General features: G+C 40.0%; 2 protein-coding genes across 3 annotated transcripts in view; one reads left to right on the top strand and one right to left on the bottom strand.

The window, feature by feature from the left end:
- Nucleotides 1–21,332, top strand: part of afap1l2 (actin filament associated protein 1-like 2) — a 40,120-nt gene that overhangs the window by 11,372 nt on the left and 7,416 nt on the right. For both annotated transcript variants that reach the window (XM_034214419.1, XM_034214418.1), the window contains exons 2-5: nt 1,994–2,122; nt 5,147–5,191; nt 7,042–7,133; nt 20,440–20,551. In XM_034214419.1, the coding sequence (XP_034070310.1) occupies nt 1,994–2,122; nt 5,147–5,191; nt 7,042–7,133; nt 20,440–20,551 (378 nt within the window). The remainder of the gene's footprint in view (nt 1–1,993; nt 2,123–5,146; nt 5,192–7,041; nt 7,134–20,439; nt 20,552–21,332) is intronic.
- On the bottom strand, nt 7,865–9,846 carry LOC117544907 (kelch repeat and BTB domain-containing protein 13). The gene has a single exon (XM_034214422.1). The coding sequence runs from the start codon at nt 9,647–9,649 to the stop codon at nt 8,132–8,134; it is 1,518 nt and encodes a 505-aa protein (XP_034070313.1). The 5' UTR covers nt 9,650–9,846; the 3' UTR covers nt 7,865–8,131.

Below are 21,332 nucleotides of genomic sequence, written 5' to 3'. Positions count from 1 at the left end.
GTGTGTATATGTTCAGACCCATGATGTTTTCCATGGTGCACGTCCTCCCACCACAGGGCCTCTCAGCAGACGTTGACTCAGCTTGAGCAGGAGTCATTAAAAACAACCCAGCTCGCTTGTAGCTTGTAGCTGGGAAAGTCTCTCGTCATAATCGAAAGGCAAAGCTTAGGGGGTCTGACACCGTATTTTGCAGAAATTCTCCCCCTTTACAGAGGTTCTTTGATGTGAGGGAGTGTAGGGAGGAGGGGAGAGGCCATGAGTGTACTCCCCCGTAAGGCCCAGTTATCAGTTTGAGCCGGAAGGAGCCACTAAAGCAGAATAGCTGACAGTTTTAAAAAGGGTTCAACAGAGAGGAGAAGTTTACTCTCCTTATTATAACTGTGAAAGTTGTGATAATTAATGTGGAGTAGAGTTCAATTACTGAGTAGAGTCTGATGTTTTTGACATATAAATGTCTGTTTGTTTCTATTTTTCTAAAAAGTTTGTTTTACAGTAGTTATAGCAGGTTAGTCCTCAAGGGTACAAAGGCAGGCACTACTTCAGGGGTTTATTGTTATTTATAAGAAACAAAGATCTATGTTTGGTACTCAAAACAGGATTAATCTGAATGATCTGCCCTAACATGAGCTGCCCTGTTAGCTTGTCCAGCTAACCACAGTAGGTACCTAATTCAGCGTTTAACTGTTAAAGTTGTAACTTTTACATTTCATTAATTTGAAAGTATAAACAACAAGCATATACAGTATATAGCATTTGTTATACTTGTTCTACTTTGAAAGCTTGATTAGACTAGCTGTCAGCTTGCCTATCATTAGACTGTAAACAGGGGCAAGAAAAAGCCTCTATTCAAAATAAAAGAATACAACTACTCTGGCTCCATACTCCATGCACACGAGAGTATTATCAATTCCTATTAATTGTAAAATATTTTATGCTTTATTTTTTAATTGACTTTGAAGCAGAAATCACTCAGCCTATACTTTTACACACAGCTAACTGAAGCTAATGTTTTAGCTTTTTCTTTAAACTTAGTAGTACAGAATGTGGACAGCCATGACTGTCGGCTGGGCTTTACATTTTGTCTATTTTTAACATTTGCCGAAACTGATTTTTAAAACACAGACACATCTAAGAAAACATCAAAAGGTAACAGTGTAGGCTGAATACTGTGGGTGATTTCATACATTCCAGTATCTAAGAACAGTATGACACCGGATGACACCACCTCTGATCTTAGCCCCACCTTTTCCTTTAATAAGGTCTCTCTTCTTTATCCCCCTTCTGTCTGGTATTTAAGTAAAATGCTCAAACACTGAGGCCCACTGTAGCAAGGGGCCTATTCATAAGGCCGAGAGACAGTGAAGGGAAGCACAAAGAGCTCCCCACACAGGGGAGAGGGCTGTGAGCTCAGCGCTGACCCCTGAAGGATGTGTGTGGGCTGCACCCAGACTCAGACACAGAGGCCCCGCCGACTCAGGGCCCTTATTCCGCCCTCCATTGGACTTGACCTTACACTAAACCCTAACAACTCCCAAAACAACCTCAAACAGATTTGTAGCTGTCAACATCAACTGGATGATAGTTATGACTGAATGACATAAAATCTGAATAGTTATCGACTTGATGCCAGCTAAAGACCACTGAAGAGTGTCTCCCATGTTAAATGTTGGCACACAGCCTGAGGCACGATTCCCAGCAGTGAGAATGAAATAGCTAACAAACTCGCAGCCGAATTTAGTGTTAAAAGAAAAGTCATTGAGTTTAACTTTCAGCCATAAATTAAAGTATAATGTGCAAAATATTTCTGCCTGGAAACTTCACAGGCTTTATATCGCTCGTAGCTCTTCTCTTTCTTGCTGATGGGAACTGTCACAACTCTGGTCTCAAGCCATTGTTTTTATATTCTCACTGCAATAAACATGTAACACCATTTAGCATAAAGGAATTTTGACTTTGCTCTACCTCTGAGACCTTCTCGTCTGTCTGCTTGCAGTGCTGGACCAGCTCCTGATGGAGCTCCACCGCTTCCTGCTCATCCTGGATAAGGAGACCCTGAGTGGGAACGCCACCATCCAGAAGGGCTTGCTCTCTGATCTCCTCCGGTCCTACAGTTCCTCCAATGGTATGAATTGAAAATATAAGTGCTGGCTGTTGAACATTTCGGGAAGGCACTATGGACATGACTCTTTGGTTTTATTTGTTATATATTTAAAAGAGCATATGCAAAGAGCCTTTACCGATATAGATTATTTGCTAACTGGCTTAACATTTCAGTCCTAAAAACCTTTTATCGACCTGAACTCAGCATGTGCCTAAGGAGTGCATACCTATAACATTACATGTCATTTGTTAGATGCTTTTATCCAAAGCGACTTACATTACATTACATAACATTCCTTACAATCTTTAAAATCCCCTTAACTGTATTAATGAATAACAAAAACTTGGCAGTGTACAAATAAGGAAATAGGTTCCTCAAACTGATGTGTATGAAAAATGTGAGGAACTGATTAAAGTGGCTGAAGTCAGAGGTGGGAGAAGAATAAGTACTTATTTTGCAAATTGGACCATCTCAGATTAATATACATGATATGTTTTGATTATAATGACTGATGCATTAAAGTGTTATCAAAGCTGGTAAAGGTGCAGCTAGTTTTACAGTAATGACGTTGTATACTGCAGGCAGGGTAGCTTGTGGATGTGAATTTAGTCCAGGTGTAACTTAAGTCTTATTTTTCATTAATCCAAATATGCAAAGTAACTAAAGGTACAAAATAAATGTGTAAAAATGTAGCATAACATGGAAATAGTAAAGTACAAGTATTTCAAAATGTGTACTTAAGTACAGTACTTACTACTTCTAGCTCCAAGAAATATAAGATCCCATCGACCCTATTTGAATAATTAAGGCAGGTACATTGAAAATACCAAGCGTGTTCTATTAACCTTGGTACATAGGGATATCATGAAGGATATACGCAACGAAAGCTTGGTTGTTTTGAGAAGAAAACAAGTAGTCTAAAACATTCCCTCTGGGTTCCTTTCATTTGTTTCTTAAACGTGTTACCTAACATTTATTGGTTGAGGTTTAACCACAAATATTTAACCATGGGTCATTTAAAAACTCAAGCAGTAAGCCTGCATTTATGCAAAGCACCTTATGTAACATGTGGTCATGCCCTGCGTTTCCCACAATTCAATGAGCTTACACTGTCGGCTACCAGTCTTTTATTATTATTTTGGTTACTTAAAACCACATTGGGATGTTTGAATGAACTAGTTTTGCTTGCATTTCTACTTTCCTTGCAAAAGTATCAGAATGATATTTATTTATATTTTGTAAATACTTAATTGTAGTTCCTCTCGCTTCATTATATAGTGATGCATGGACCGTTAATGTTTCCTGTCAAACAGCTAAAGACAAGTTTGTTGTTCTTGCTCACTGGCTCTGACACTCAACATGAAAATATGGCAACCGCTGGTGTGCTGATGTGATTAATGGTGCCTGGAAGTCAGTTACAATGTGAACCAGTGCTACACCGAGCCCCGTTAAGCCTCTGCCCCTAGGTGTGTGATAAATTGGAAATAATAAACGACTGTTGCTCCTTCAGAAATCTTAGCTTTGTGTGATGTAAAGAAAAGTAACTTTGAGCTATGAAAACATTAGACGGCACAAAAATCCCTGCTTCATGATTTTTACAACAAAAATACTGGGCACTTTTGTAGTGACCCAATTATTTTACTGCCATTTTTATATTGAAAAAGGCAACATGGGTTTTGCTTCTCTTTCTCAGTGTTTCTCTGTTCCAAATACACAAGTACACACACGCACGTGTACACACACACACACACACACACACACACACACACCAGCAGTCGTGCTTTTCCATGTTCAGGTCCTGGACTCGTCTCCGTACTTCCTCTCCTGGCTCCAAGCTGTATCATTTTTCCGAAGCTACATTTATCCCTTGAGGACGCTCACTTCCTTTAAGCAGCAGCTTATAAATAGAATTTCAACTCTGTTCCCCGAAAATCTGTTTTCACTGTACAGGCAAAACATACTTTCAATCTGCTGTTGTTTGGTTTCACCTCGCAATATCAATTTCAAAGGAGAAAGCTTCTCCAGAGTATCACACAAGGTTAGAGTTTTGTTTGATTTCCTCTCAGGGTATAAACTTAGTCAGCTAAAATATTTAATTCAATGAAAAAACCTCCCTTAAAACTGTGCTGAAGCTCCGGAACAAATTCCCAGAACAGGTCACTGCAACCAGCTGGAGCCTGCTACCCTGAAACCACACAGTTTATTGTTTAAGAAAAGACATTCAAACTGTTTATGTGGCAATGTTATGGAGACGTCTTCGCCAGCTTATACTTATTCCACCATGCTAAGACCAACGTTTAACTGAACACAGTCCTTTTCTCACTACGCTGACTTCAGCATCAATGTATTACATGAGGTTTCATCATCTCATGCTCACACTAACCCATACACATTTGAGTGCAAAGAGAAGGCAAGTTCAATGACCGCTCTGATCACTTGTTCAGCAATGTTTAACTCCTCACATCATGTGAAGCACTTCCGATTCACTGTGCTTTTGTATTTGTCACAGGAAATCAAATTATATTTTAATATTGCCTAATAATATGCCTATTAAACTGAAAAAATATTGCTTCAAAAGATACTGCTGTCATTATTATTTGTCAATACAGGTCAATATATTGTAAAACCAAACCACAGTCCTATGTTTTGGTTACATCAAAACTATTTTGGACTGGACTCAGCAGATGTAACATGTTCAGGAACTTCATCATATATTTAGTTGTGCTATCTTCAAAACCTCAAAGATAGAAAATTGACACAGCGCTCTATCTGTGCAAAGTGTTCTGACTAATGTCCGATGAATGCCAGTCACGGTGAGAGTGGGTGTCAATAATGGCCCCATCTGTCCACACAATAGGCTACTTGTTTGGGTCAAGTTCCCCCTTTAATAATTGACTTTTGACTAACATGATGCAAGTTTGTTTGGCACTGGAGGTACATTTTCCTGTCAAGTAGTATAAAATTTCCTCTTTAAATAATGTGATGATAGTGTTTGTTGTAGCTACTGTACCCCAAATGTAAGGCGTGCTTTCTGTCTCCATGCAGGTGCTGACGAAGAGTATATCTACATGAACAAAGTCATTGTTACTGGTAAGGACAAAGATGGCAAAGGTGTGAGTTTCATAAGGCTCCTCTCTGTGTGATACTGATACTTGAAGATGATTTATTTCCCCTTTATAATAGCTGAAATATAATCTATAAAGAAAAGGAGTTTTATCCTTGCCAGCTGTGTGGCTCTATATATTTCAGTGTAAATTGGACCACCAACTGCTGGATGGATTGCCATGAAATGTAGTACAGTGACTATTTTAATGCTCAAGACACGTTAATTCTTAATTACTTAAGTGATCCCTTAACTTCTACTTGTGACACCAGTAGGCCAATATATATAACCAGTGAAATGCTTCATAACATGCCTGCTAAATATTATAATTTTAGCTTCATCATGACCATGCTACTGTATTTAGCTTCAATAATAGCCTCCTTGAGACACTAGCATGGCTGTATGTTTATCTCATGCATCCTTTTTGTTAGCAATAAATGTATCCTTGTCAAAAAATATTATGCAATCTGGAACTAAACTTTAGTATTTTAAGGTTGTCCAAGTCAGTCAATCACCATAGCGTGCTTGTTATGTCGTTACATTTAATTTCAATGCATTTGCCTTTCACATGATTCAAGTGTAGCAGATATGATAATAAGCTGCAACAAGCAGCGCCCCCTCCTCAGCTCCCCTCCTTTCACCCACCATTTCCTGCCTGTTTCTTCAGAGCTCCCCACCATCTGAGACCGACCTGTTTTGTTTGGACAGTGATGAAGAATGTGGTTTCAGCAAGCGCTGACTTAACGCACATATTTTCAGTAACAACACAAGCAAAGCCACAAGTTTTCTTTCACAGAGACTGAAGGAAAGTGTGGGTCGAGTTGTGAGAATTGAAATTTCTCAATCATTGACCATTTGTTAAACCTGAACCACAGTTGAGGAGCAAGAGAAAGACGTTTAGATCTTAATGTCACTGTCAAACAGTGTTAATAAAAAAAACACTTAGGTACATTACCGGATATCTTACTGTCCTGCAATAAACTCAACAAGTCTAGGCCTTTTTTCAGTCATGTAATACTCAATGATTTTGTAGTTACAGTGAGTGTATATTTAAGAGTAAGGTACAAAAACATTTCAAAATAAATCTTTAAAGTGTTTCAAAGCTCTTCCTATTCAAGTAGAAACTAGGTGAAATGTCTATTGGGAGAGGAAGTAGCTTAGACATTTGTATTTTGAGAGATTAACTCATCATGTCAACCTGGTGGACAGTACTGTCTAGGCAACAGCCAGCTGAATGTTAACTTAGATTAGCAGACAGACTGGCTGCAGGGCTAAACTATTTGCCTGACTTTATCCGAATTAACAAATGTGCTTACCAGCACCGCTAAAGCTCAATGATTACCATGTAAAATCTCAATTGTATAAATATAGGTTAGGTGTTTCCCACCGTTTCCAGGCTTTATGCTTAGCCAAGCCAACTGTCTCCTTGCTGTAGCTTCATTCTCAACGGAGCTCTGACCATTGTTAATGAAAGGGAAAATCCACTGAGAGCCATCATCCCTAAATCTCTCATACAAAGTCTTCTCAAATGTTCTCAACCTTGAACTGTGGTGTTTGTTTTGCATAATAGGGTTGTTGCTATCATACAAATGTTTCCCCTTGACTTGGGTTATGCGGTCACTGTAATTTAACAATGAAAGGTCTGTACGGTCTGTGAGAGTTAGGGAGGAGCTGGTATGTACAGTATAGGAGACATCTGGAAATAGTGTTAAATTGACAACATTTTGACCTTACAGTTGTTTGATTTATCCAGATTCTTGTACATTCATTTTTCAATATCCAATATACATTTTTTATGTTATTGGCTGACATCCTTCTTTGTACTTTTGTGACCTAGATGACAGATCAGATGCCCTGGTCAATGGAAAAGCAGCAAAATATGTCCCTGTCCCAAAGAAGAGCCTCCCTGACTTGCCGCCCCCCAGAGGAGTAAGTGATTACCAGCTTGATTGCATCAGAGTGGATTAACATGTTGTTTAATTTAAACCCTGCTACTGTTATGGGAATGGTAATAGCACAATTGACCCCAGTAGAACTCCTGAACTCAATGAAGTACATGGGAGAGTTCAGTGGAAGTCATGATTTTCAACGGTATGCTAAAAGGAGCCCAAAGACAAATTCTGACTCTAAATGCAATTGACAGTATTTTGGTCTTTGGTTACAGTAAGAACATTACTATGACAAAGCACCCTAAGTGTGCAAACTAATCACATGTTGCCAGAGAATTCCATTGGTTTTTAATGTACTTAAACAAATTCAGTCCATGGCCATACAAGCCAGAAACATTTCCCACAACCGTCAGAGTCACAAACTTGAGGCTATGTGAAATGTATTCTCCCACAGAAACAGGTATTTAATCAGTCACGGGCAGCAAACCTGGGAAAGTGAGTATCCAAGAGTGTGTAAGGGAGCTGTGGTGTGTTTAATGTCGGCTGGGAGGCCGTTGGCTCCTGAATTGGCCCAGTGTGACTTCAGGAAAAACGTAGAGAATGAGAGGTTTAGGACATCCCGTCAGTGCCTTTGAACTCTGCACTCACACTCACACCCACACACACCCACACACACACACACACACACACACACACACACACACACACACACACACACACACACACACACACACACACACACACACACACACACACACCACACACACACACACACACACACACACACACACACACACACACACACACACACACAGTGGCCTCCCCTAGTATAAACTACAGTAGCAGCTGTTGCTAATCAGAACAAATGTGTAGTGTCAGCATGTGTGTGTTAATATGTGAGTGCATGGGAAAGTGAATGCATCGACACATTTGTGACACTTAACATCAGAATCTTTTTCTATTAGTGTTTTACAATTCTTAGTATTTTAGCTAAGAAACCCGAAAAAACAAAACATTGTTTTTCAATTGTGCAGTATTTCACATTTGGAGCAGAGCTTCCACAAATCCCTCAGATGTGTCTGTCAAAGTCATTTCTCCTTCCTCTCCTCCTGCATCCAGCTGTGGCACAACTGGCCCCGTCTTGGGAAGCCTGAGTAAACACGTCCACAGTGAGCCACTCTTTGGAAATCCCTTCATCTGTCTGCGGGGCTTCCATCCATCTCCAGTGATGGAGTACTCAAGAGTAAGCATGTGTTTCACAGTGAACACAGAGTCCCCCCTTATCATTGCAGAGAACAGCGCCCCCTTGCTGTTGATGTAGTCCCCCTGCATGGCTGTCCACTGGCCTGTCGTGATGTTGTAGCAATCCATCCGGCAGCGAAGGAAGTCGTCAGAAGGCCCGTTGCGCATCACATATAAATTGTCTCTGTGGGCTACCATACAATGGCCATAGCTCTGAGGTTTGATCATAGTGGTGGCAAGTTTCCACTCGTCTTTCACTGGTATGTATTCGTAAATATCTGTAGTGTCTGGGGGTTTCCAGAAGCAAACAAACATCCGCCTTCTTGCAACAGCACAAGCTGCAGATGCTACAGGTCTTGGTGCATTTTTTATAAATGTCCACTCTCTTTTTCCAACGTCGTAACTCTCTGCTGTGGAAATTGTCCGTTTCTGGAATTCGCCTCCAATGGCGTAGAGTCGGCCTTCGAGCCCCAGCAGGGTGAAGTCATATCTTAGTTGCTGAGGACCTGGAAGAACAGTCCAAACCCCAGACTCAGGGTTAAAGCAGAAGCTGCTGTCCACTGTGTCTTTACCGTACCCGTAAACTCCCCCCACAATGTACAACTGATTGTCAAGAACTGCAACTCCCGCCATGGAGGTGCTACAAAGAGTTGGAAGGTTGGTCAGATGCTTCCAATCTTCCTCTTCTTCATCAAGGTAGCAAGCAACCCTAAAAGAGTCGTGATGTCCTTCCATTGAAGGAGAGTGCGTGCCAAGAGCAATGTAAGAAGCCGGAGACAATGCTTGAGAATATTGAAGCAGTTCATCAGGGATCATACTCTCGGCTGCATCCTTCAAATCTTCAAAAGCATCACACAGAAAAAGGGCAGCATTGTGATAAAGTGCATGCACCCCGAAGATGGATGCTGCATGGTAAAGCAAGAGGCAGTTGTCTGAGTCGATAATGTCACAAAGATGCTGCACCAAACACTCAACCTGCAGGAAAGCTGCACACTCAACGGCTTCTAGAAGCTCATCCGGGTCATTTAGAGGTGGGGTCTCTCCCCTGCAGACAGCAAGGGCGATGAGGAAACCCCTTGCATGTACTCCTCCTTTCAGGTAGAGCTCGTCCTGGTGAATTTCTGTCATCCCAGACTGATAGAGGGCACTGAAGTAGTTGCTTTTCTTCACAAGCAAGTCCCGCTCCACAGTGAACCAGCTCTCCTCCACCCTGACTCTCACACAGCCCCCCCGGTGCTCTCTGTCCTCCAGATCAAGGGTCGCATTCCCTGCATGAATATTCCGGTTGACTCCCAGGCCTTCAGGCTCTTCCATGGTCTCTTAAACCCTGGTCTGTTCTCTTCCCAAATCTCAAGTGACAATGCAGCGTGTGACTCGAGTGTATTTTTGCCATTTTTTCCCCACAACTGGTCGGTAAATAAAGGCTTGTGAGACTTCCATTGCGTCCCGTCTGCATGGTCTTAAAATAGAGTTGTACTATAGATAGCAGCTGCGCCACTCTCAAGCGTCAGCCAAGGAAAGGAAAACTGTTGACATGCACTCTGAGCGGTAATGTGGCTGCCGGCAACTGGTCATTATCATAACCCCAATATAATTGGCTAGCAAACACTACGCACTCGCTGAATTATTCATGATTAGACTGCCAGCACTGCCCCTTCAGGTCCGGTTTAGTTGACTACAATTCTTACACATGTGTGTTTTCTTCATTCATGGTATACAGTTAAAATGAATACATAAACATGAGGGGGAAATAAAATACAGCTGATAAGAAGAGATTCCCAATAAGACAAAATAATACACACCATGCGTACAATCTGTGTCATGTGATATTTTTCTTGCTTCTCCAGCTGTCTTATTTTTTCATTTTCATTCAGGCTTCAAACATTATAAAAATATTTTGCATTTCACACAAGTGTGCCCTACCAAAAAGATACAGAGCAGTGGAAGGATAGGAAAGGCCAAGAGAATGATTATCAATACCTTCTCCTTTGCTCATAGCTCCCGACAGGCCCTGTGTGTGTGTGTGTGTGTGTGTGTGTGTGTGTGTGTGTGTGTGTGTGTGTGTGTGTGTGTGTGTGTGTGTGTGTGTGTGTGTGTGTGTGTGTGTGTGGTGTGTGTGTGTGGTGTGTGTGTGTGTGTGTGTGTGTGTGTGTGTGTGTGTGTGTGTGTGTGTGTGTGTGTGTGTGTGTGTGTGTGTGTGTTTTTGCTGTGCTGTGCTGGATTCTTGGCATGGGAACCAGGGATTTTCCATGTTCCTCCGAATGTTTCGTTTTTTGGCCTCTTTTCCCACTCTTTACTCGAAGCCCCTCCACCACACCCCTGTTCCTCCTTCGCCGCCCCTCTCCTTGCTTTTGTTATTTATGCTCTGACTCCTCCATCCATTCCTTCTACCCGATGTCTCTGTGGTTAGCATATGTGTGTGAGAAGTGCAAGAAAGAGACTAAAGTGAATAGTTTAGTGTTGGATTAATTGCTCAGTCTTCTAAAGAAATAAACTTACAGACAAACTGTTCATGTTCATTTTCCCTTTTGCTTTAATATCAGTCCAGCTGGTCTGAGGAATGGGCTGGATACTCCTCCTTAGCCTTGGCCCAAACAACAGGCAGATTATTATTATTTTTTCAGATAAGTGAAATGTGGAGAGAAAGAGAAAGAAGATAGAGATAAGGGTGGGTGGGCGGTCGGGGGGGCTGCTGCTGCTCTGGAATGCCTGCCTCTTTGTTTTAATTAATAACAGATGCCTGAACTGCTGTTTTTTCACAGTGGAGCGGTTTACACTGAGCTTTCGTGTGTGTGTGTACGTGTACACTTCTACTCAAGTCTCTTTCCTCACAGGAAACACTTTTTCTTATGAAGTCCCTCACAGGTCTTGAACTTTTGAAGCTGTTCCTCTTACTTTTGGGGTTATGTGTTCCCAAAAAAACTCTTTTATGGTTAGTCATATAGATGTTTTCTAAAACCACAACATCACATATTCTATTCCCTATTCCTTCGTCTATATGTTGCAATCAAGTTACAATATTTGATTATTTATACAAAAAATATTTATCTTCAATAAAGCCCTTTTTGGTTTATTTTAATATGCAAGTATTTTATCAGAGTCAGTGGCACCATTTGTATTAGATCCCTTGATCCAAAGTCTTGTTTATTACCACCATTGTGAAAGTGGCTTAATTCCACTTTGTTGCTGTGATTCGTGGCATCGTCCATCTTGTTGTTATTTCAAATTTTGGCTGAGATTCTGGGACAAAACTTCAGTAGTGAGAGCCAGATAAATTAATGACACACTTAACTCATGATGGCAGACATTCTGGCTAGTTACATGTATATGTGTAACTGCAATCATTAATCATGCTCCACCTAACTGTTGGTGTACCGGTGATAAATTATGCACATATCTAAGGCTTTCATACTGGCACATGTAAATGTAATGCCATTTTTGATGGTTATCTGTTACAACTATATTTGAAAAGTCTGTTTACCCAGAAATACAAGTTGAAACTTCTCACATCAGTTTACAATTAGGTCATAATTATTATTTGCTTGGCATTGCATCATTATGAAGAGAGAAACTGTAAGTGATATGACATTCTGACATTTGTTTTTGCTGATACATGCATTGTGAAAACAGATCTATAATGTAAAACTGATGTTACTCTCCTTAAACCGCAGTGATAACATCTGAGTTTTTGAGGCTAATCACACAAACAAGTCTCCGTCACTATGACTGTATGCTCACTCTGACATGACGCCAGTTATTATGACGGCTTACTGCATCTGCTATGTATTACTGGAAATGTATAAGATATGGTGGGAAAATAGCTCAAGAGCAGGGAAATCCCTGTTCACTGGAGTCTGACTGTCTAACAGCCCACATCAGAAATCCTGATTTTTATACAAAGAGATTTGTTGTTTAGTATTTTTGTTGAATTGTAAATCTAAGCTGCACCAGTAACTCTGGTATAATTATACTGCCACAGATTGGTAACTACCATACACACTGAAATACTGACTTTTTTATTTTGTTTAATTCATTTTGTCCAAGAGAGAAACTTATTTTCACACCAAGCATTATCAAGTTGATTTCAGGGTTATATTGCAGGAAGGGAATAGCTTGTTGCTGTATCAAACATAGAAGGGAAGCAGTTTTTACCAAGTGATCCCCAGCCTAAATTAAACAAACTCTGATCTTGTGAAATACTTTAAAATGTTCGGCTTACACTTTTTCACAGCTATAGCCTCCCTAAGGCATGGTTTGCATGATTACTGCAGCTCTGCTCTGCTCCAGGGATTAATTTCATATTTCTATGATCTTGCAAAAATTGTGACAGCCTTGGGGTAAATAAAATAAATATGAAGGATCACTGGTGGGAGGAAACATTAGACATAGATAAGTAATCGCTTTTTGTCACTCAACTTGTCGGGTTTCACAGAGTTCACTTGAGAACAAACATCAAACTTTTGCAACATGCCCTCATGTGACTTTTCCCAAATGTTTTGCCTTCATGCCACATTAACAGAATAGTTTTGATCTGTAAGAGGGAGATAAGTATAAGCAAGAATCCTCTCTGTATGGACGTTCATCTTCATCGTCCATCTTTCCTCCATGATGTTTCTCTCTATGTTGGTAGAGAAAAACATCATCTTCACTGGCAGTCACTGAATTTTTATAGCAGGTACGTCATCTTAGATTTAGTATATTGCAGGACAAAACTTGTATATCTTTAATCTTCTGCTTGCCACTATAGATACGTAGATAGCTTGAGACTTGTAGTCACAGGTTACATAGATACAGGATAAATTCCAACTTATAGGGAGTTTCAGAGTATGATTCAGAAAGGGATTTGTCAATGCTCAACACCTGATGATGTAATTCCAGCGTGACATTTAAATAAACTAATCACCAGGAGGTTGAAGTAATGTCTTTCATAATTTCAGAGGATAATAACATCTTTTGTTTTTAAATAAATGTGACTGTATCCCTGAATCCTTGTTTATACTGGATCTATTGTATTTTTTTGTTGTTGATTTCATTAGAATTGGCAGCAAATGCCAGATGTGTGGTTGTATGACACTGCAAAAATGGATAGATAATGAAACATTGCACAACTTTCAAGTTTATTTATATAGCACCTTTCAACACAAGGCATTTCAAAGTGCTTTACAAAAATTAAAGACATTAAGAGCATTAAGAAACATATTATAAAGTGACATTTAAAAACACTCATTTAAAAGCAAAGATAATAAAAGTTACAGTGCCGTTTAAGATATGAATATATCAATTAAAAGCAACGGCAAAAAGAAAAGTCTTCAGCCTGGATTTAAAAGTAGTAAGAGTTGCAGCGGACCTGCAGGTTTCTGGGAGTTTGTTCCAGATATTTGGAGCATACTAACTGAATGCTGCTTTACCATGTTTAGTTCTGACTATGGGGACAGAAAGCTGACCAGTCCCAGAAGACCTGAGAGTTCTGGATGGTTCATAATTTAGCAGGAGGTCAGAAATGTATTTTGGGCCTAAACCATCCAGTGCTTTATAAACCAGCAGCAGTATTTTGAAATCAATTATTTGACACACAGGAAGGCAGTGTAAAGACTTCAGAACTGGAGCAATGTGATCCACTTTCTTAGTGTTGGTAAGGACTCGAGCAGCGGCGTTCTGAATCAGCTGCAGCTTCCTAATAGATTTTTTTGTGAGACCTGTGAAGACACCATTACAGTAGTCGAGTCTGCTGAAGATAAAAGCATGGATAAGTTTTTCCAAATCCTGCTGTGACATTAGTCTTTTAATCCTATATATATTCTTAAGGTGATAGTAGGCTTATTTAGTAACTGTTTTAATGTGACTATTGAAACTCAGGTCAGAGTCCATGACTACACCTAGATTTCTGGCTTTATCTGTTGTTTTGAACATTGCACACTGAAGCTCAGCGCTAACTTTTATACGTTCTGACTTGGCTCCAAAAACCATTTCCTCAGTTTTATCTTTGTTTAATTGGAGAAGGTTCTGAGACATCCAGTCATTGATTTGTTCAATGCACTTACTCAGTGTTTGAATTGGAGCATAGTCTCCTGGTGAAATGGTTATGTAAATGTGGGTGTCATCCGCATAGCTATGGTAACTTGTTTTTTTGTTTTTCATTATCTGAGCCAGTGGTAGCATGTAGATGTTAAAGAGAAGAGGCCCCAAGATGGAGCCTTGAGGAACCCCACATGTCATATTTGTCAACTCAGATGTGTATTTAGTTACCTATAGTATAGAAACAAAGTTGTTTCTGTCCTTTAAGTAGGAATCAAACCAATTTAGGACTGTTGCCGAAAGTCCCACCCAGTTTTCCAGTCGGTCTGGTAATATGCTGTGGTCAACAGTGTCAAACGCAGCACTGAGATCTAATAATACTAACACTGAAGTTCTGCCACTGTCTGTGTTTAAGTGGATGTCATTGAAGACCTTTACAAGAGCAGTCTCAGTGCTGTGGTTTGGACGAAAGCCTGACTGGAACACATCAAAACAGTTATTTAAATGCAAGAAATTACTCAACTGTTGAAAAACTACTTTTTCAATGATTTTACCTAGAAATGGCAGGTTTGATATTGGCCTGCAATTGTTCATTACTGAAGCATCTAGATTATTCTTTTTTAAGAGCGGTTTAATGACTGCAGTTTTCAGGGCCTGTGGAAAAATACCTGAGTGAAGAGATTTGTTTACTATATGAAGTAGATCTGAGGCCATGCAAGGAAAAACATCTTTGAAAAATCCTGTTGGAATAATATCAAGGCAGCAAGAGGAGGATTTCAGAAGTTGAATAATGTCCTCTAGGTTTTTATCATTAATCTGATGGAATTGTGTCATGGTGTTTGAATTGATTTTAAGTGGACACAGGGACAAAACATTTGCTGTACCTGATACAGAGGCACTGACTGCTTGTCTAATTTTCTGAATGTTGTCAGTGAAGAAGGAGGAAAATTCATTGCAGGCCCTGCTGGATAGAAATTCAGAGGCTACCGACACTGGGGGGTTTGTTAGTCTGTCAACGGTAGCAAACAAGGCACGTGCGTTGTTTTTGTTGTTGGCTATGATGTCAGAGAAGAAAGACTGTCGTGCAATTTTCAATTCCAAATTATAAAAGCCAAGTCTCTCTTTATAGATTTCAAAATGAACCTGGAGATTTGAACATTTTTGTGAACAGAAATAGAGCTCTCAAAGAAAACACAGGAATGATGAGAGTGCAACATCAGTCACCACAACCTTTGAGATATTCAGACCCTTTGAGATAATGAAGTCCAGAGTGTGCCCCTTATTGTGCGTGGGCTCCGTCACATGCTGAGTCAGTCCATAGTTATCATAGGTCAAATCTTGACATGTTTTCCCGAACACTCTGCCTATGTTGAGAAATGTTACACTTTCAACAATTAATATTCATCAAACATTTGGTTTTACATTTCAAATCCATTCTTTAAAATGTACAACTCAAGAAAAGCTTAGTAGAAAAAGTGTTGACAGATGTCTCCAAAATCAATCAATCAATCAATGTTTATTTATATAGCCCAATATCACAAATGTTACATTTGTCTCAGTGGACTTCACAGTTTGTACAGAATATCAGTATGACAATACGACACCCTCTGTCCTTAGACCCTCACATCGTACAAGGAAAAAATTCCGGAGAAAACCCACAGTTTAAAGGGAAACATGGGAGAAACCTCAGGGAGAGCAACAGAGGAGGGATCCCTCTCCCAGGACGGACAGACGTGCAATAGATGCCGTGTGTAAATTGAAAAGATAATACATTTGCAACATAGTCCAAATGTTTGGAAATGCATGTGTGTATAATAGGAAGATGAATCCACGAGGATATCCATCCAGGACCTATGATCCAAGACCACAGCCACGACTCAAGATCCAGGGCTCGCGATGCAGGACACAGGACCGCAGGATCATCCATGACTCCGGATCCCAGCGTATATAGACACCAAAAAGAAAGAAATTTGGGGAAGCTGGGTTAATCGGAACATGAGAGTACACAGGTATAGACAGAGAGAAGGAAGAAGTAAGATGTCCCCCGACAAACTAAGCCTATATCAGCAAAACTAGGGGCTGAATCTAATCAGCCCTAACTATAAGCTTTATCAAAAAGGAAGGTCTTAAGCGCACTCTTAAAAACGGATAGGGTGTCTGCCGCCCGAACACAAACTGGAAGCTGATTCCACAAATGTGGAGCTTGATGAGAAAAGGCTCTGGCTCCCATTGTACTTTTAGAGACTCTAGGAACAACCAACAACCCTGCATTCTTGGAACGCAATGCCCTAGTAGGACAGTAGGGTATAATGAGTTATTTAAGGTAAGATGGCGCCTGCCCATTAAGGGCTTTGTAGGCGAGAAGAAGAATTTTAAATTCTATCCTGTGTTCTATAGGGAGCCAGTGTAAGGCAGCCAGAACAGGAGTAATGTGGTCCCTTTTCCTAACTCTGGTTAGTACAAGAGCTGCAGCATTTTGAATCAGCTGAAGCGACTTGACTGACTTCTTGGTACACCCTGATAATAAGGAGTTACAATAATCCAGCCTTGAAGTAACAAATGCATGGACTAGTTTCTCTGCATCGTTTTGAGGCAAGATATGCCTGATTTTTGCAATGTTACGTAGATACAGGCGGTCAGGCGGTCAGTGAAATTGATTTTATGTAGGCGTTAAAGGATAAATCCTGATCAAATATAACACCAAGATTCCTTACAGTCTCACTGGAGGCCAAATTAATGCCATCCATAGTTAATATATATTTAAATAATTTGTTTCGTAGATTCATCGGGCCAAGTACAATAACTTCAGTTTTGGTCGTGTTTAACATCAAAAAGTTTAAGGTCATCCACGTTTTTAAGTCCTTGAGGCAGTCTTGAATTTTATTTAGATGATTAATTTCATCAGGCTTGATTGATAAATATATTTGAGTATCATCCGCATAACAATGAAAATGTACAGAATGATTCCTTATAATATTGCCTAACGGAAGCATATATAATGTGAACAAAATAGGTCCGAGCACTGAGCCCTGTGGCACTCCATGGCTAACTTTATTTTGTGTGGAAGATTCATCGTTGACATGTACAAACTGAGAGCGTTCAGATAGATAGGACCTAAACCAGCCTAAAGCAGTTCCCTGCATGCCAACTAAGTGCTCTAGTCTTTGCAATAAGATATCATGATCGATAGTATCAAATGCAGCACTGAGATCGAGCAAAACAAGAATAGAGACAAGTCCCTTGTCAGAGGCTATTAGAATGTAATTTGTGACTTTAACCAGAGCTGTCTCTGTGCTATGATGTGTTCTAAAGCCAGACTGAAAATCTTCAAATAAATCATTATTTTTTAAGTACTCACACAACTGTTTTGCGACTGCTTTCTCAAGAATTTTTGAGAGGAACGGAAGATTAGAAATAGGTCTATAGTTGGCTAAAACCTCTGGATCGAGGTTGTGCTTTTTAAGAAGCGGTTTTATCACTGCTACTTTGAATGATTGTGGAACATAGCCTGATAATAAAGACATATTCATGATATTTAATAAAGAAGTGCTAATTAATGGAAAAACTTCCTTCAACAGCTTAGTTGGAATTGGGTCTAAGATACACGTTGATGGTTTAGAAGAGAGAATCATTGAATTTAATTGTTCAAGGTTTATGGCTGAAAAACATTCTAGTTTACTATCTAGTGTAATATTAGAACTTACGTTTCCGGGAGCTGTTGATAACACTATACTGGTCAAAGGCAAGAGGTCATTAATTTTGTTTCTAAGAGTAACAATTTTATCGTTAAAAAAGCACATAAAATCATTGCTACTGAGTGCTATGGGAATAGAAGGCTCAATCGAGCTGTGGCTCTCTGTCAGCCTGGCTACAGTGCTGAAAAGAAATCTTGCATTATTCTTATTCTCATCTATTAATGAAGAGTAGTAGGCTGCTCTCGCTTTACGCAGTGCTTTCTTATATTCATTGAGAGTAATATGCAAAATTAAACGAGATTCTTCAAGTTTAGTGGAACGCCATATCCTTTCAAGTTGTCTCGACTTTTGCTTTATTTTGCGGGTTTCGGCATTATGCCATGGAGCTAGTCTATGTTGTTTTATTTTCTTCTTTTTCAAAGGAGCAACAGAGTCTAATTTTATTCGCAGCGCATCTGTAGCACTATCAACAACATGATCAATTTGGGGTGGTGTACATTTTGTATAAGTTTCCTCCCCTACATGCAGACATGCTATCGAGTTAAGTATTGGTGGAATCTCTTCCTTAAATTTGGCTATAGCACTAACAGATAGGTTTCTGCAGCAGGAGCTTTTGACTAATGCTTTGTAGTCTAGTAACAGTACTTCAAAAGTTACTAAGAAATGGTCGGATAAAGCAGGATTATGCGGTTCGACTAATAGTTGCTCAATTTCAATACCATAAGTCAGAACAAGGTCGAGAGTGTGATTATAGCAGTGGGTTGGTTTATTTACACTCTGACAGAAACCAACAGAATCTAATATAGAGTTAAATGCAACAGTAAGGCTAGTTTTATCATCGTCAACATGAATATTAAAGTCACCTACGATAATTACTTTATCTGTTTTAAGTGCCAAAGTTGATAAAAACTCAGAGAATTCTGATAAGAATTCTGAATAAGGACCTGGTGCACGGTACACTGTAACAAATAAGATTGGCTGCAAAGTTTTCCAGGTCGGATGCGTAAAACTAAAAACGAGACTTTCAAAGGAGGTATAATTTAATTTTGGTTTAGTAAACTTGAGTCAAAGATTGCTGCAACTCCACCTCCTCGGCCCGTGCCTCGGGCAATATGAGTATTGATATGGCTGGGTGGAGTGGCCTCATTTATGCTGACATATTCTTCATGTCTCAACCAAGTTTCAGTGAGACAGCATATATCAATATTATAATCTGATAAATCATTTACCAATATTGCTTTAGATGCTAGAGATCTTATGTTTAAGAGACCACATTTAATATTCCTGTTTTGTTGCACTGTAGTTGTTACATTTACTTTTATTAGGTTATTATGTATGACACCTCTATTAGGTTTTACCTTAAATTGTCCTTGGGCAGACACACACACCGCTAATATTGGGTATTTTATTGGGTTAGGGATTCCTATGATTGCCTAGGAGAGAGCGCAGAGAAGCGTGTAAAACTGCGACTCCGCCTCCTGGTCTCAACTCCAGTTTGTCATGGATTAAGTCCACAAAGCCCTGAAATGTTTGCCGAAATGAGATTTGCACCTTCCAAAGTAGGATGAATGCCGTCTCTCTTAATCAGACCAGGTTTTTCCCAGAAGGCTGTCCAATTATTTACGAAGCCCACATTGTTTGCTGGGCACCACCAAGACAACCAGCGCTGAAATGATGACATGCGGCTATACATGTCATCATTGATCAGATTGGGGAGGGGACCAGAGAAGATTACGGTGTCCGACATTGTTTTAGCATAACTACACACCGACTCCACATTAAGTTTGGTGCATTCTGATTGGCGTAAACGAACATCATTACCACCGACGTGAATAACAATCCTACTGTATTTACGTTTATTTTTAGCCAGCAGTTTAAGATGCGCCTCAAAATGTATTTTCAAACTGATCAACTGACTGATTATTGAGATATTCTAAATGAATTGTGACGCAGCCAAGCAACAGTCTGGTGTTTTCTAGCGGTTTGGGAAGGAGCAGGCAGACGGTCTTTGACCACACAGGAGATTTGAATTAGGACAGAAGTAAAGCCAGACTGCTTATTGATTTCAGGAAAACCACGGGGCCCACACACACACACTTAAATACATGCTTGCTTTTCCACGCTCTCACACACCCGTCCCTGAAGGTTAACATGTAACTCTCTAGTGCACGCGGTCAGACTGCGATTGGTTACATGAGGAATTCCCTACTTACTCCTGAAGTGACAGCTGGATTAGACACATGTATGTTTAGCCTGGGGGGCGAATACATGGATTATGTGCGTGTCTACAGTAGGTGTGTATTTGTTAACCTGGACATTTTCCTCCTCAGGACAATCATTGGATATATGTGAGTGTAAACCTTCATATTGTCTCTTCCTCCTCTCATCTGTCAGGGTGTGGTGAGTCGAGAGCCGTTCCCCTTACCTCCAGTTCCTGCTCCCGCCTGTTTAGACCCTTCAGAGAGCTACTATGAGGAGGCTCAGCCCTACGAGGAAACTTTCAATGGTAAAAACTCTTGTTGAATGTCACTCTTCTTCTACTCTTTAAACCTACGTCACAGAATTTTAGAATCCTCTCGGTAAGGCCTAGTTAAAGGAAACTAACACAACGTGAGTTAAAAACCTATTTTGTTTTTCACAACACCTTAACCTCTGAGCTTGAGCTGTTTACCGTCATGGAAACAGTTTGACACACTTTTCTGATGTACCTATTCTTAACAGGAAACATCTCTGGTTATCTGAGAAAGCGGTTTCACACACTGCAAGAAGAACGTTACAAAAAGAAATACAAGACGTTATCATACATTAAGATCACATGAGTAGTTGGGGCTTGCTGTGGTAAATAATTTACTTTAACAGCTCACAAGGTGTTTTATCAGAACTGCTGCATTACTTAAATATCATTAAACCACAGCTATGGTGTCATGGATTGGTCTTGTTGTTTTAACACCTGCTGCTCTTATCGCTGACACCCGCTATAAAAATATGTTTAATTCGATATATAGATGAATAATGTTAATCAGGCATTTTTTATTTTAGATGTAACTTCTCTCTTATTTCTTTTCGTTTTCTTCTTGTTCTTGTCCTCCTTCTTTTTCCTGTTTTCTATGATGTTGTTAGATCTGGACTGTTTTGGCCTCTCAGGGCCCTGGATGCGAGTGCACAGCTCTGACAGTGTGATCTATGCTGTTATCAACAGGGGTAGCTACCTCTCTATCACTGGATGTGTGTGTGTTTATGTACGGCATATGCACGGGCCATTGTCCAGCATGACCAGCGTCTCGCAT

This window comes from Gymnodraco acuticeps, unplaced genomic scaffold, assembly GCF_902827175.1.
Source record: "Gymnodraco acuticeps unplaced genomic scaffold, fGymAcu1.1, whole genome shotgun sequence".
In the NCBI taxonomy this organism is placed as follows: Eukaryota; Metazoa; Chordata; class Actinopteri; order Perciformes; family Bathydraconidae; genus Gymnodraco; species Gymnodraco acuticeps.
Note: the sequence above shows the minus strand (reverse complement) of the source record. Positions and strands in the feature narration are given on the sequence as shown.